Genomic DNA, 13,217 nt, shown 5'->3' with positions numbered 1-13,217 from the left:
TCGCACCGTATGTGCCTTCTTTTGCATGTCCTACAGCCTTTCCGCGACTTTGTATGGCTTCTTCGTGACCCGCTGCCCGTGCCTGGCATTTTTGTGTTGCGTGAGTATCGTGAGACGACAATGATTTGAATATAATTATAACAGTGGAGTAAGTGTTAAGCCAAGCAACAGTTGGATGAAATATGTATAATAGACCACCTCAAAAAGCCACGAGGGAGATCAAGCCTGGTATTTGAGTTGGCCGCCAGTTCTGCTCTAGTAAGGTTTACTTGCTCGTGGATCGGTAGCTAGGGGCGCAGCCTCGTCAGGGAAAGGGAAAAAAACGGATGGGTAGGTACTAATGATTAATTCGCTCTGAAAGGTCTCGGACCCAACCCGCCGGACAGGACGAATTAAGCATAAACAGCTGGAAAGAGACGTAGTTGAGATCTTTGTGGAGGTGACTCAGAGAGTTTCAGAGTAAACGGGCAAAAGAAGGACCGGTTGAGCGAAGACTAATTATCAGAACTGGCAAGGGACTTTCCTCGGAGTCTCCGATGCCTCGAATGTAAAAAATATGGCCAGCTTGAATGGTTCCCTCTGATTGAAATTTCCAAAAGTAGACGCGTACAATCAATCTGTACCGTTACTTTACGTGCTTCCTAGTTGAACAAATCGACTTGAAGCAAAGAAATCTGGACGCGTCACTAATAAACGGAAATTCAATCCTTTGGAGTCTTTTCGTCAACTTGTTCCACACATTTTGAGCGAAGGTTGCACATATACACACAGCCTTGTGTGACAATCCCTTATTATTTTTATGGCTTCGCCCTGGATCTACAGAGAACTAGATATCTATGAAGCCAGTTCAAAAATTCAGTCTAATGTCCAAAGAAAAAGTACATATATAAGTACATTTCTGGTTCGAAGACCGAGAATCGGGTCCTGACGGGAATGGTCCAAATCGGAATTACTTTTCCTATTAGTGATGTTTTGCTTTTTCTTTTCTTTTTGTGTTCTTTTTTACCCATCAGAACGCAGGCCTATCTTGGCATTTTGCTAGCTCTGAGGTAGTTGGAGCCGATAGCCGTTAACTCCAAAGAAGGGTAAAGAGACTCGAAAGAAGACAAAAGCCTCCCGTTCAGCCTTGGAGTCAGTCAAGTTAGTATGTTACAAGTTAACGGGTATGACATATATAACGTCCCATGGATTCACCTGTTGTAAATTTCCGGGCCAAATAGAACCAGATCCTTTTGATATATGCTTGTATTCCAGGGAACTTCGGTCGCACAATCCATTCCGTGAGCCCGGAAAATCGTCATGAAAAAGGGCCGATGCTATTCGTGTAGTCTAGGTCCCTTAAATATCCACGTGGTTTAGCCGAATCAGCGCTTAGCCTTTACCTGCCTGCGTCTTCTTGTAACCACTTCTTGCCCTGAAAGGCACAGATGTCACGTAAGAACAAAACACATGCGTTCCCCCGCAACATTTTCCCTCCCTTGTAGAACCTGGCGCAAGAGTTCTGATGAAGGACTTTGTTCGTCTTGTTACGGCTACTTCGTCAGCGTGAGGCTCAGTCATTTTGATATAGGATTTGTCTCGATAATTCGGTGTACATGCCTATGGCAGTAATAAGCTCCGAAACTGCCGAGCCATATATTCAAGTCACTCTAGCGAATGGAAACTTTAAGAATTGGGCGTATTCCAGATTTCTTTTTGTGAGACTAATTTTTAGAGTAAGTGATTAGAGAAAGGTGCTACGTTGTCGGCCAAAAATAGGTGAAGCCAAGGTATTAACGACTGTGAATCGAAGGTGATTGGACCTTTGTTCTGAACTGCCCTAGAAACACCTGTCACATCCAAAATTAAACTAGCAGAACCCTCTGCATCGATACGCCCATCGTAACAGTCCCTGCAGATATCCGGTGCCACGAAATTATAATGTGGAAATCTTTGTGTTGATGGTGCAACATATGATGACTATAAGGCACAATCACTGTGGTGATTCAATACTGAATTTGTATCTTTTCAAGTCATCACAACTCAGGTACAGTCAGCACCAGAGTCTAAAGTTCGTATTCATGAAAATACCATTGTTCTGTATTGTGCACCAATTCCAGACCTAGAAGAGAATTATCTAAAAGTTCAATAAAGTTGGTGGGGCACCCGCAAATCTGAAGCGGACTTTGGACGTAAAATCGCACTTTCTCTAGATTTCTCCTAGGCTCTGGAATCAGTTGCCATTCCTAATGAGAAGTGCAACTAGGAAATCGGCGATTCGCCACTGTCAACCTTACCATTTTCCCTTTGTGTTCGCTATACTCTGTGTTTTGTGTTTTTGTTGCATCACAAAGTTCCCAGAATAGCTCGCCTCAATGAGGCAAATAGAAGAATCCATTCTGGGAGTTGGTAGGGCCTGGTCACTGCATATCAGGCCAGAAAAACCGGGCATCGCGATTCTTTCCAGGTCCCAACATTATTTCAGACCGTTTTGGCCATGACGGCGGCAGATGATAATTATTTACGGTCCTGATACGGCACTTGATCGATCTAGGGTCAGCATGTATGTATTGCCATGTTTAATAATAGAGAAACGTCATGTAACTTATGCCTTACAGATCCATCATGCTTTTAGCATCGCTATCTGTTTTTTGTTACTAGCTTTAGAAACGTTGTACTATCGTCGACTAGCTCCGTTTCCACCCACTTATTTGCTTAGTTTGCTAAATCCAATGTGCGTCAACCAAAATGTGAGATATCCAGACATGTAACCATGGTAATTGAAAAGCGGGGTTCATTCAGCAATCAACCGGGCCGGAAACTTCAATTCTGAGACCCCGGTAGGGAGGTACGGTATGTGAAAGATCTGGTACTCAGTTCAGCTACAATTGAGTTGACGTTATCCAATCCTAAGTGAGGGCACCCCATCCGACCCGCGATAACTACTTGGCCTTGGCCCCAAGTATCGGTAGTCCGGCCTGTAGTTTGTAAGATTATCAGGTGAGGTTACCGATGTATTCTCCACATTCTCCAAATCAATTGACGTTTATGATTGCCGAATCATAGAGGTCCTGCAGACATCCTTTCAAGCACTGGCCTTGAGCAAAATGCAGTGATGATACTATTAAAAGTCATCAAGACGTATTTGGGTCTCCAAATAGGAAAGCTATCAGGAGGATAAACTGTCGGGAACCATCTGATTTCGAGCCGTCCTACAATACTAACACCCAAGCTTTAGTTTGTGCATGGGAGGTCACACAACGCCAAAATTGTGACCCAATATACATGCGTACGTACCAAAGCACTGAGACATATATTTATATTGATCCCGGTTTAGCTACACCGAATATAGCTGGATCCAGTGCCCATTTGGTTAATAAGAAATTTTTGGAATGCTGAAAGCTTAGGTCTTTAAACTTTAAGCTATAGTTTCTAAATGCCCTGCGAATCCTAGAACACACATTTGGGTGAGTTATCATTAGCTCTAGAAGCCTGGAATCATGCGGTGTTCATGCCGCCAAGACTTTGGATAGTTCTGTCCTACCATGCAGACCCACATCATTGTCAGGTGATGTGTGGCTATTTTTGTAAGTACTAAGTCAATAATTCTTTTAAAAGTAACATGCCCAAAGCTTTTCCCGTCAAAGATAGATCGCTGACGGAATTTATGGATTCGCTTAAATGTTCCCTGTAAGAATAGTCGTTAGGGGTTCGGTAGACCGGATGCCAATTGCGGGCTCTGAACCTGCTGAAACCTGCATGTTGTTGAGTTAGTTTTCAATAGTTAGATCCAAATGCACTCCATTCACTATGCGTGCTGTTAAGAATTAGATATCGTGCTTCGGGGGGGCAAGACTCTGTATGTTTTTTGCTATCTTGCATCGCGAAAACCGTATTGCCGGTACACCCGCAGCAAGGATGTCCCTTTTTTGTGATTCTCGAGTAGTAGAGTAGTAAACGACTGGAAGATGGAAAGATAAATTTAGATCGCTACCGAATAAGGAAAGTCACTACCAAGTGTTGCTAAAACGAAGCTGAGTGGTAGTACCCGGCAAGAGCCCAAGCGGTGACTTCCTGAGCCCAAGTCTGAAAATTTGATATGATATCCATCATAGTGTGTTTTGGTGTTACCAATTGTCAAAGAGGTATTTATCCAGCGAGATTCCAAACATTTGGGAAGCGTCAATTCTGTGAATGTCCTTTTTTGTCTTGGAGGGTTTGGAGGTCTTCTTCGCTATATATCCTTCTTATATAGAAAGGCCGCCCTTCTCGTTGCGTGGTGATATGGGGCTGTTGAGACCTGACACCGAGACGTCGCAGCCGCGAAGTTGATCCTCCCCATCACTTGCCGTACGTATTTCAGGAACATGAAAGGACACAGCCACATTTAGACATAACCAGAACTGGGCAGTGCTATATCGAGCACTATCAATTAGGTATATGGGACCATCTCTTTCTCTAGGCGCTTCCTTTATAATTCACAGTACGGCCCAAAGGCTGTGCCGGGATACGTTGGGGGTTGGTGTGAGGCAAAGGAGAAAGCTCCCACTTTGTACCCAGCTTGGCAATATGCTGAATGTATCTTAGAAAGTTGAACTGTTCAATTTATCAGTATCTTTTTGGCCGATAGCAGATCATAAAAGAATAGTGGGGGATTTTTGCACTTGCCCAAAGTTCATTCCCCTTGATCATTTCGAACACATAAGATAATATAAAGCCATTTCAATTAACCCAAACCGGAAAATCACCATTCTTTAAGAAGGCTACGGTGCCTGATTTGGCACAGACGACGATGGAGACTGCAAAAATTTGTCTGGTAGGTGGTACCAAGTATTAATGGTGTCACTATTCTTGGGTAAGAGACACCATGCCCAAATGGTGAGAGATCTGTGTGGCCTTTTATAATTGATAAACCTGTACTGACCAAAAGAAGAGGAATGCAGGGTGAAGAGGGATGATGCAGTGAAGCAAGTTTAGGGAGAGTCGAGGGCGATAAACCGAGGATGAGTAAACTACTTATCTTGATTCTCGACCCACCCAGGCCACTGAGAGGCTTGTTTTGATTTCTAAAATTCTACTCAGCACACGCGAAAGGGCTTGCTGTTGTTTCCAATTCGGCTCTTCGGTTGCTCGCGTCACGTCACACCAGTTGGCTACTATGTGCAGCTAAAGTGGTAGCGCCCCACCAGCCAAGTGTTCATTCAGGGCCTGACTGGAACCCATCGACGACTCCGGCATGCGCAGTGACTGATGGCAACCTGGAACTGTGAGAATCGCTATGAATTTGAGGAGTAAGAAGCGAAAAATGCTCAAGAAATGAAGGAAGCGGAACTGCGTTTTTTAAAAGGCCAGGCCACCTTCTCAGCCTTCACCGTTGTGGGGAAAACCATGTCAAAACCGAGAAATCACTTTGGAGGAAGTGAAACATACATAAAAGCCATGATGTAAAGACACAGGAACTTCCCGAGACATGAGGCTCTAACAGACTGCTTAACCACGTCGTGACACGAGGTCTATGTGAAAAAGAGCCGAGGGGTGGGTCCCAAGACAAGAATGGGAAGTCGGGGTTAACAAAACTCCAGGACTAATCGTTCACGGTGTACCGGTCCGGTAACACCAGGTTTTTTTTTACGGCAGATGGATTTCCAGTATTATCAATGCAAACAGACCTCGTCGAATGGGATTCCTCTCATCATCATCATTGTCTTTAATCGGAATTCCGCCTTATCCCACTATTATATTACTACAATGTAGCTTCGATGCTCGGTCACTGCACACTAGTCCCAAAGTGGTCGATGCGTACGCAAACACCAATCTTAAGCAGCTTGAGGACGTTATTTCCTGGATTGCCCGCCGAGTATCCGTCCTGCCATCCCTGTCATTTACACAAATCGTATCTGCTCCTGAGATATGTAGCCGAGTTGTGTCCGCCTCCTGCAATATGATAGATCGCTCCAATCGACCTGACATAGGCCACAATGGAAAACACAAGCTAGGCTGCATGATTTGAATGTCTAGAGATCCATTACTCCCAACATTCACCAATAGCCCTTCCAATACACCAATATTTAGTGCTTGGTGGGCTCTTTGTCTTTACATTCTACGTACACATAGAGTATTGTAGAGTGTTTGCTTTTCTACCCAATCCGTAGACTTGCCGTCCAAAATATCTTGTCCTGCAGCTCGTTGGGCAGCTGAGCTTACATGCACTCTTTATAAATATAGGAGCCCAAGACACGCCGAAGATACATTGAGCGGTTAACCTACACTTGTATGTTTAGAAGTGGTCCAACATCAGTTAACATGGAGCTTACAGTCCAACATACAGCCAATGTTTCATCGGCGAGTGACCCACCATGACCCACACAAGACTGATCACCAAAACCCAACCCCACCCTCAGATCTGGAGCTGTTTCTTTTATCCCCCGCAAAGAAAGAACAAGCTTTTAAGCGAGCAAGGCTGTCCCGAAGCCCCGATTACGTAGATTAAAATGCAGTTATATACCAAAAACACGCCCAACATCTGCAAGGCACATGACAGATGCGCACGCCAACCCAACCCGTCAGCAAGCAAGCAGCCAACCAACGAACGAACCTCTCTCACCCCACACGCATGCAAAACCTCAAATCCACCGGGAACATAGCACATATGTCTCGGATTTACAAATTTCCCCGGGTCCGCTTATCGCACCCGAGACCCCCGCAACGGTACCAAGTACCATAATCCTAACCCCCCTTTCATAATGTACAAATAGTCGCCAAGACACCTCAATCCCCTATGTGGTAATTCCGCTCCTAGGTGAAGCATAAGGATGTAATGAGAGGAGAAATTACAGGTCATAATTACAAGTGTTTTGGTTCCTTCCCCTTATGGGTGCAACACTGTCATCTATATATCTACATAATAAATTGTACATCGATTTTGAGAGTAAACTCAAAAAAAAAAAAAAAAAAAAAATTCAAGATTCATAATACGGCTGTCAAAATCTCTCTAAAATATCAATTTGGATTTTTTAGAGCTCAAAGATACCGTAACTATTCACCAACGTCAAAGCTATGCCCAAAGGTATAATGGACTTTTCGGGGTAGGAGTACTTTCACCCTCAACATGTATCGAATTCTTCATACCTAAACCCAAGTCTTGCTCCCAGCCACAAGGAAATAATGATAAACCCCCAAACCCCCCAGACCCGGAACCCCAATTCCTAAATTGACACAGAAAGAAAACACCAATGACAAGAAAACTAAAGCACAAAACCAGAAAACTTTTTTCTTTCATTTGATCATCCACCTCTTACTCAAATATGCTCCCTCTATATATAACAAAGGAAGAAAGGGTTAGAGTTGAAAAGAGAAAAAATCGGGACACCGCAAGAAATCACATAGAAACCCGAAACGGGCAGATAGGAAAACACCTGTCCCTAAATAATTCTTGCAAATACTCTTTTCAGACCCTCAAATATGGCGTTATATTCGTCACAACGCAGAAGTTCCCACAGTTGATTGTTTCTCTCTTGCCTAAAAACAAAAGAGAAAATGGAAAGAGAAATAAAAGCGTTAAAAATAGCAAAACTCCCCAGGGCTCTTCTCATGATTTTTGTAATACAATTATAAAGCGTACTTAGCCCTTAGAGATTCCCGGTCTTGTGGGGGGATTTGAGACATAAATGCATCAAAATCTGCAATAAATCTTTTGTAGCCAAGAAGAGTCTAGGTAAAAAATAAGTAGGCTTCTTTTAGATCTCCGAACGGCGAATAGACAGAGGGAAATCAAACCTGTAAAAATAATTCGTTCAACTCTGCACTTGCACCCTTGTATCTCGCAATCGCCCTGAAAAATGGCACGAGGCAACTCTCCATTGCCTCCGGGTTTCTTCCTACAACCAAGCAGAATCCTCTGAGAGCCGAATCCTTCTCATCTGTCTCTGCAACCTTTTGGAGCGCATCGAGGAAAGGATAAGCGAATGATTCAAGATGCGGTGCGAGCTCATCACAAGAGCCTAGACCCAGTCTTCCAAGAGCAACAGCAGCATTTTCGGTCACAGAGGTTGGAATATCGGTCGTTTGGATGATTTTGACCAAACGGTTGTATAACCTTTCCACATAAGGACCCATCCCAGGACCTTTACCAATCAAAATTAGCGGTTGCAGATTCTCGTCAGGATGAAGCAAATACCTTGTTGTAAAGCGATCTCCCCACAACTCCAACAAGCATTGTTTACAACGCTGAACCCTGTATCCAATGATGCCTCGTCCAGTAGCTCTATATCCAGTTGTTGAATCAACAATTCCATGATACTCGGCAGGAATGCGTGAAGTTGTTGAAAGACGTAGATAGCACAATCACCGAGTAATGCATATGCAGATTGCCGGACATCATTGCTTACATCCTAAACACAATCAATCAGCATGTTTTTCTTTTCTCTTGTTTTTCTTTTAGACTTGACAATAAACAGGTAAGAATGGCAAAGTCGCACAAGAAGGAGCAAGGAAAAGAAATCAAGATAGCTGAATGTAATAAGAGATGAACGAACCGCCATGCACACAGTCAATAACTCAAAGAAACTTGGCCTTGATCCTGCAACTAATTCGGCACTAGTAGAGTCAAGTGCTTGAATAAGCGCACTCAAAAGATCCAAACTAGTCACCAAGAAATCTTTATCGGGATTATCCATCAAAGGATCATGGGCCATCTGTAATTGTAGGTTCTGATGGATTATACCAATACATCGGTAAAAGATCGGCCCAGCATATGGAGTAAATGAATGCCCCAGTGCAGTGGCAACATACGACAGACATTCAAGAAGCGGGAATAATTCCCTTGAATCGTCCTTTACTTTCTTCCACCGGTCAATTAATGCTGGCATTAATATATCCACCAGAGACTGTTCCGCCAGTGCGTGGCCTACATGCTCGGCAAGGGTTTGGATACAGTCATACAGAATGAACATGTTCCGATCCTTATATTTTCCCATAGCGACCACAAATTGTCGGACAATCGGTTCGATGTAGGGTTTTAAGAGCTCTTTGCTCTGCTCCTCCAAATTTGCAAACGCACTAGCCCCGGCTTCCTGGACTCTTTTGTTTCCGTCCAACATCTTGGTCAATATACCACCCATCATTGGCTCGAAGTATTTTTGCTTATCGGCAGGGTCTGGAAGATGTGATGCCCAACGAGAGTAACGACCAAGAGTCCAGCAAGTGATCTGACGAACGAGAGGCTCCCCATCATCAAGCAATGAGATGAGATATGGAATCAACTCAGGAAGGTGAGGAATAACACCCTCGAGACATCCATCCGCTACAGCACCCAAGGCCAGTACGGCTGCTTCACGATAAGGCCACTCAGGGTGACGAAGGTTCTCCTTGAGGTAAGGAAGAATTGTCTCGAAAACCGACTGATGGAAAACTGTTGCCAACACATCTAACGCTGCCGCTGAACACTTCCTTAGATTCCACCGGTCTTCGGGGTCTTCCGTTCCCAAATAAGCATCATCCTCAGAATCATAGTCATCATCGAGCTCTCCATCACTAAGCTCATCCAAGGCCACTTCTCCGGGGGTCTTTCCGTTGGCTTTTTTCTCAGCATCTCCAACTTCCACACTCTCGCCATTCGGTAACCTCTGTTTGTTCTTCGCAAAAGTTGGTCTTATGTCCTCCACTTTGTCTTCTTGATCGGCATCGTCTCCACCACCTCCGAGCCTGATGATATCTTCTTTTGCGTATACCATTGATTGAAGCAAAACAGGAACTATCTTGTCCAGGTATGGCCCTAGCCCCACCCTCAACTGTTCATGTTCTCCAACAGTTAACCAAAACTCGGCCGCGTCCAAAGCCAATTCCTGTTCGTGAATGAGCTTTTGCTGAGAGAGCATATAATCCACAATCCCTTCCATGTGAGGAGCAATCTTATCTGGTCGAATATCCACAAGATGTACAAGGGCCCTACAGACCTCCTTCCTCACATCCTTATCGCTATCGTTACTGAGCCGGAATAGACTCTCGAGTAACGAGTCAACGTGTACGAGAACCGATTGAGACTTGATGGGTAAGAAAATGTTGATTACATCCAAGGCATCTGCCCGGACTTTGGCAACGGGATGTTGGGTGAACTGAATAAACTTTGGAATAAGAAAGTTGAGAGGCCTCTGGCCCTCGTACTCTTTATCCAACTGCTTTTTGCTGTCCTGGCAAACTTTCAAGAGAGCCCCCATAGCACCTTCTTGGAGTACCAAGGGAAGCGTCTCCAGTGGAGTTGTCCACAAGGGCAATCAACTGGGTCAGCACATCAGTCCATGACATGATTCCGCCCACATTAAGCAGGGTTGTGATGACAGTTCCAGTAAGGTTCCGAATTTGAGCATGAGGGTCTCGGAGACCTAAAAGAAGCTCAGACTTGATGTAAGAAACGATTCCGGGTAAAAGAGCGGGCCCCGAGTTTGCAATGTTGTTTTTTAGAAGCAAAGCAGCAGCAGATCGGACGACGTGAGCATCGGTTTGTGACATATCGCCGACGGCGTTCGGGTGTACTAGGATATAGCAAAGGTAATTGTTGATATCCGGGGATTGACTAGTGGCTTGCTGGAGCATCTAAATATCAAATTGTAAGAAGGAATGCAAACAAGAAAGAAAATCCAAAGTATATATCAAAAATACAGAAGAACGGGATTCGGATGAAGATAGGGGAGTCAAAACAAACCTCCGTAGCACGTTTCTGAGCATTAGAATCATAAGAATTGCCCAAACTATCTTTAAGATAGCCGGCCAACTCCAGTATAGGGCCTTCTTGAGGTTGCCACGCCATTTTTCCGTTCAGATTAATGGAGATCTTGAGTTTTGAGGGAATGACTGAAGATTAAAGGATGGTAGAAGGACGGAGGTGGAAGAGAATAGTCCTGGTTGAAGAAGAGGAGGGGCCGACGGCGCTAGACAGGATCTCCAAGTGGAATTTCCCGAGCAGGGTCAAAAACTCTACCTTTGTGCAAGTTAGCGATAATTATGGGGAAATCTTGGTAAGGAGTTGGTCGAAAGCCAAAGAAATCTAGCGGGGCTTCTTTCTTTTTCGTCTTGGGTGTGCTTTTTGGGGGGTATTTGAGGGTGCCACAAACCTCCAATGTTAAGAGAGCCTCGCTCACTAGGAAGAAAACAATACCCCTGCGTTGAAGGACAGCGCAACGGGTGAACTCGCTAGGAAGAAATTAGATTTAATAGAAAGAAGGAGCTGGCAACCGAGGTGGGATAAAAGAGAAGAGTGAAAGAAAGAAAGAAGGGGGGAGTATGTGTATGTATGAACGTGTGGGGGGTGAGAGGTGGAGCGTGGAGGGGTAAAATGCTAGTAAATGCTAAGCATAGAGAAGTGTGAGAGAGAGATGGAGCAGTACATGTAGTTCTACTGATTCTATTTTTTAAAAAAAAATATTTTGTTTCTCTCTCTCCTCTTCCCTTTAGCTTGACTGCCTTCTCTTTTAATCCTTTATATCTTTCGTGGTGCTATCCTACATACCTAACTGTTTCGGTTTATATCTTTTATTGGCTACAGAAGGTTTGTTCCAGAGAGCACCAGAGAGCACCACCTCGCTGCAATAACAAAAAAAGAAGCCCAGCGAAATCTGCAGTTAGCTTGTGCTGGTCATATGTACATACATACTCTACTGGCATGGAGATGGAGAGGGACAGCAGGTTGGGCAAGTGATGGAAGAACAAGTACCTACATTTTGCAGAGAGGTGGGGGAAAACACGCGGAGACACACGCCCAATCACAGGCAAAATCAGTCCTCACAGGCAAAGTGCGGGTCGGTCGTCAGAGAGGAAACAGCGCTCTGCCAACACCAGCAAAGGTTGGCAAGCAGGAAGGAGGGGCAGTCCCTCGGTGCTTGTGCCCACACGCTAAGGGTTAGGTTTGTCTCACGAATCTTGACCAAGGGCGGCTACAGCTGCTAGACCCAGTATAGTTTAGTCTCTTTGTTTATTTCCCGTCGTCGCGCTTGGGCCAAACCTGTCAGTTTTCAGCCTCGTACCCCTGCCAATACGCGATACCTAGAGTATAACATCAACGTATAACACTACAGCCATATCTATGCCATAGTCTATGACTGCATGCAGAGTTTTGTACCTAGAATCAATTAAACTACATGATTTAAAAAAAAAAAAAAAAAAACACTACAGCCATATCTCAACATCTCCTATGGCTCCATGGAGTCTACCGAAATTAGCACAGGTCCCTTATCTAGAGATACCTCGTCTATTCAGGAATTCTGGTAGATTCTTTGATAAAAAGACCTAAGCAACTAGCACATATATGCATGCGTCGAACACCTCATCTACGTACATACTTTTGATCTATAGATTACCTAGGCCTACGCACATGTAGATACTTGTAAGTACATTTATATCCTATATATATGTACATGTATATACACCTCTATATATTTAATACATATATGAATCTACGCACACCTTATATTAATATAATGTGCAAAAGTGAGAACGAGTCGCAGATTCTTCAAAACTACATGTATACATGTATGTATGGTACATTATATATATCCACTGATTTAGAATGATTTATTATCATCTTCACGAAGCCAAAAAACTCGAATAATAAATTCAAGTGACGAAAGATTGATTTAGATCCAATGATTGATAGGGGAAAAACAAATAAAGCCACACTCCCCGCCCCCACAGAAAGGGTAGGATACATGTAGGTACCTACATACTCGTTTACCAGCGTAAGAACCAGAAAATGCAGTTGCTCAGGGCAAGGATAATTTGTATGGAGTGGCGTCGTTCTCTCATACAAATAATCCCTGTTTCCGTTACTTGCTTTTTCTGGTTCTTTTGAGGGTAAGCTGTACAAGTGCATGTAGGTATCGTAGATCGATATTATGTATGTAGCATACATACATACATGGATAATCATCCCCTTAATGTTGTTGATACGTGGGGGATATACTTCCGGGCAGGATGGAAATGTCGATCATTCAGCACTAGAGTACCACGCATGTATGTAGGTACATTATGTATATAACGTACATGTAAGCAAAGCATGAACAGTACCTAGAGCACATACACTCGAGCACCTAAGTACATGTAGATATACATTATAGGTCCGGATCCTGCATTCTCGCTACTAGACTTACTTTCCTTGCAGTACGTACTTTAATTTGAAGCTGATAGAGGCATGCATGTATGCATGCACATAACACAGCTCTTAAGCTATATACTCTCACGATTGGACT

General features: G+C 43.9%; 4 protein-coding genes across 4 annotated transcripts; all 4 read right to left on the bottom strand.

Moving 5' to 3' along the window:
• Window positions 1–1,297: 1,297 nt before the first annotated feature.
• Window positions 1,298–1,560, bottom strand: LAJ45_02272 (uncharacterized protein; the record flags this gene model as incomplete). The annotated part of the gene is made up of 2 exons (XM_046111863.1): window positions 1,298–1,329; window positions 1,383–1,560. The coding sequence occupies 2 exons, from the start codon at window positions 1,558–1,560 to the stop codon at window positions 1,298–1,300; spliced, it is 210 nt and encodes a 69-aa protein (XP_045974763.1).
• A 105-nt stretch (window positions 1,561–1,665) lies between these two features.
• Window positions 1,666–2,606, bottom strand: LAJ45_02271 (uncharacterized protein; the record flags this gene model as incomplete). Its single annotated transcript, XM_046111862.1, has 6 exons — window positions 1,666–1,703; window positions 1,803–1,891; window positions 2,071–2,199; window positions 2,277–2,402; window positions 2,505–2,519; window positions 2,596–2,606. 6 exons carry the CDS (start codon window positions 2,604–2,606, stop codon window positions 1,666–1,668), a joined length of 408 nt encoding a protein of 135 aa, XP_045974762.1.
• A 4,981-nt stretch (window positions 2,607–7,587) lies between these two features.
• LAJ45_02270 (uncharacterized protein) lies at window positions 7,588–10,783 on the bottom strand (the record flags this gene model as incomplete). Its single annotated transcript, XM_046111861.1, has 6 exons — window positions 7,588–7,689; window positions 7,756–8,102; window positions 8,156–8,369; window positions 8,514–10,141; window positions 10,212–10,569; window positions 10,679–10,783. 6 exons carry the CDS (start codon window positions 10,781–10,783, stop codon window positions 7,588–7,590), a joined length of 2,754 nt encoding a protein of 917 aa, XP_045974761.1.
• Window positions 10,784–10,834: 51 nt separating this feature from the next.
• On the bottom strand, window positions 10,835–11,637 carry LAJ45_02269 (uncharacterized protein; the record flags this gene model as incomplete). The annotated part of the gene is made up of 5 exons (XM_046111860.1): window positions 10,835–10,954; window positions 11,088–11,166; window positions 11,483–11,486; window positions 11,540–11,556; window positions 11,627–11,637. The coding sequence occupies 5 exons, from the start codon at window positions 11,635–11,637 to the stop codon at window positions 10,835–10,837; spliced, it is 231 nt and encodes a 76-aa protein (XP_045974760.1).
• Between the last annotated feature and the right edge of the window lie 1,580 nt (window positions 11,638–13,217).

Source organism: Morchella importuna (assembly GCF_003444635.1).
Source record: "Morchella importuna strain M04M26 chromosome Unknown Morimp01GS004, whole genome shotgun sequence".
In the NCBI taxonomy this organism is placed as follows: domain Eukaryota; kingdom Fungi; phylum Ascomycota; class Pezizomycetes; order Pezizales; family Morchellaceae; genus Morchella; species Morchella importuna.
This window is presented reverse-complemented; position numbering and strand designations above follow the sequence as displayed.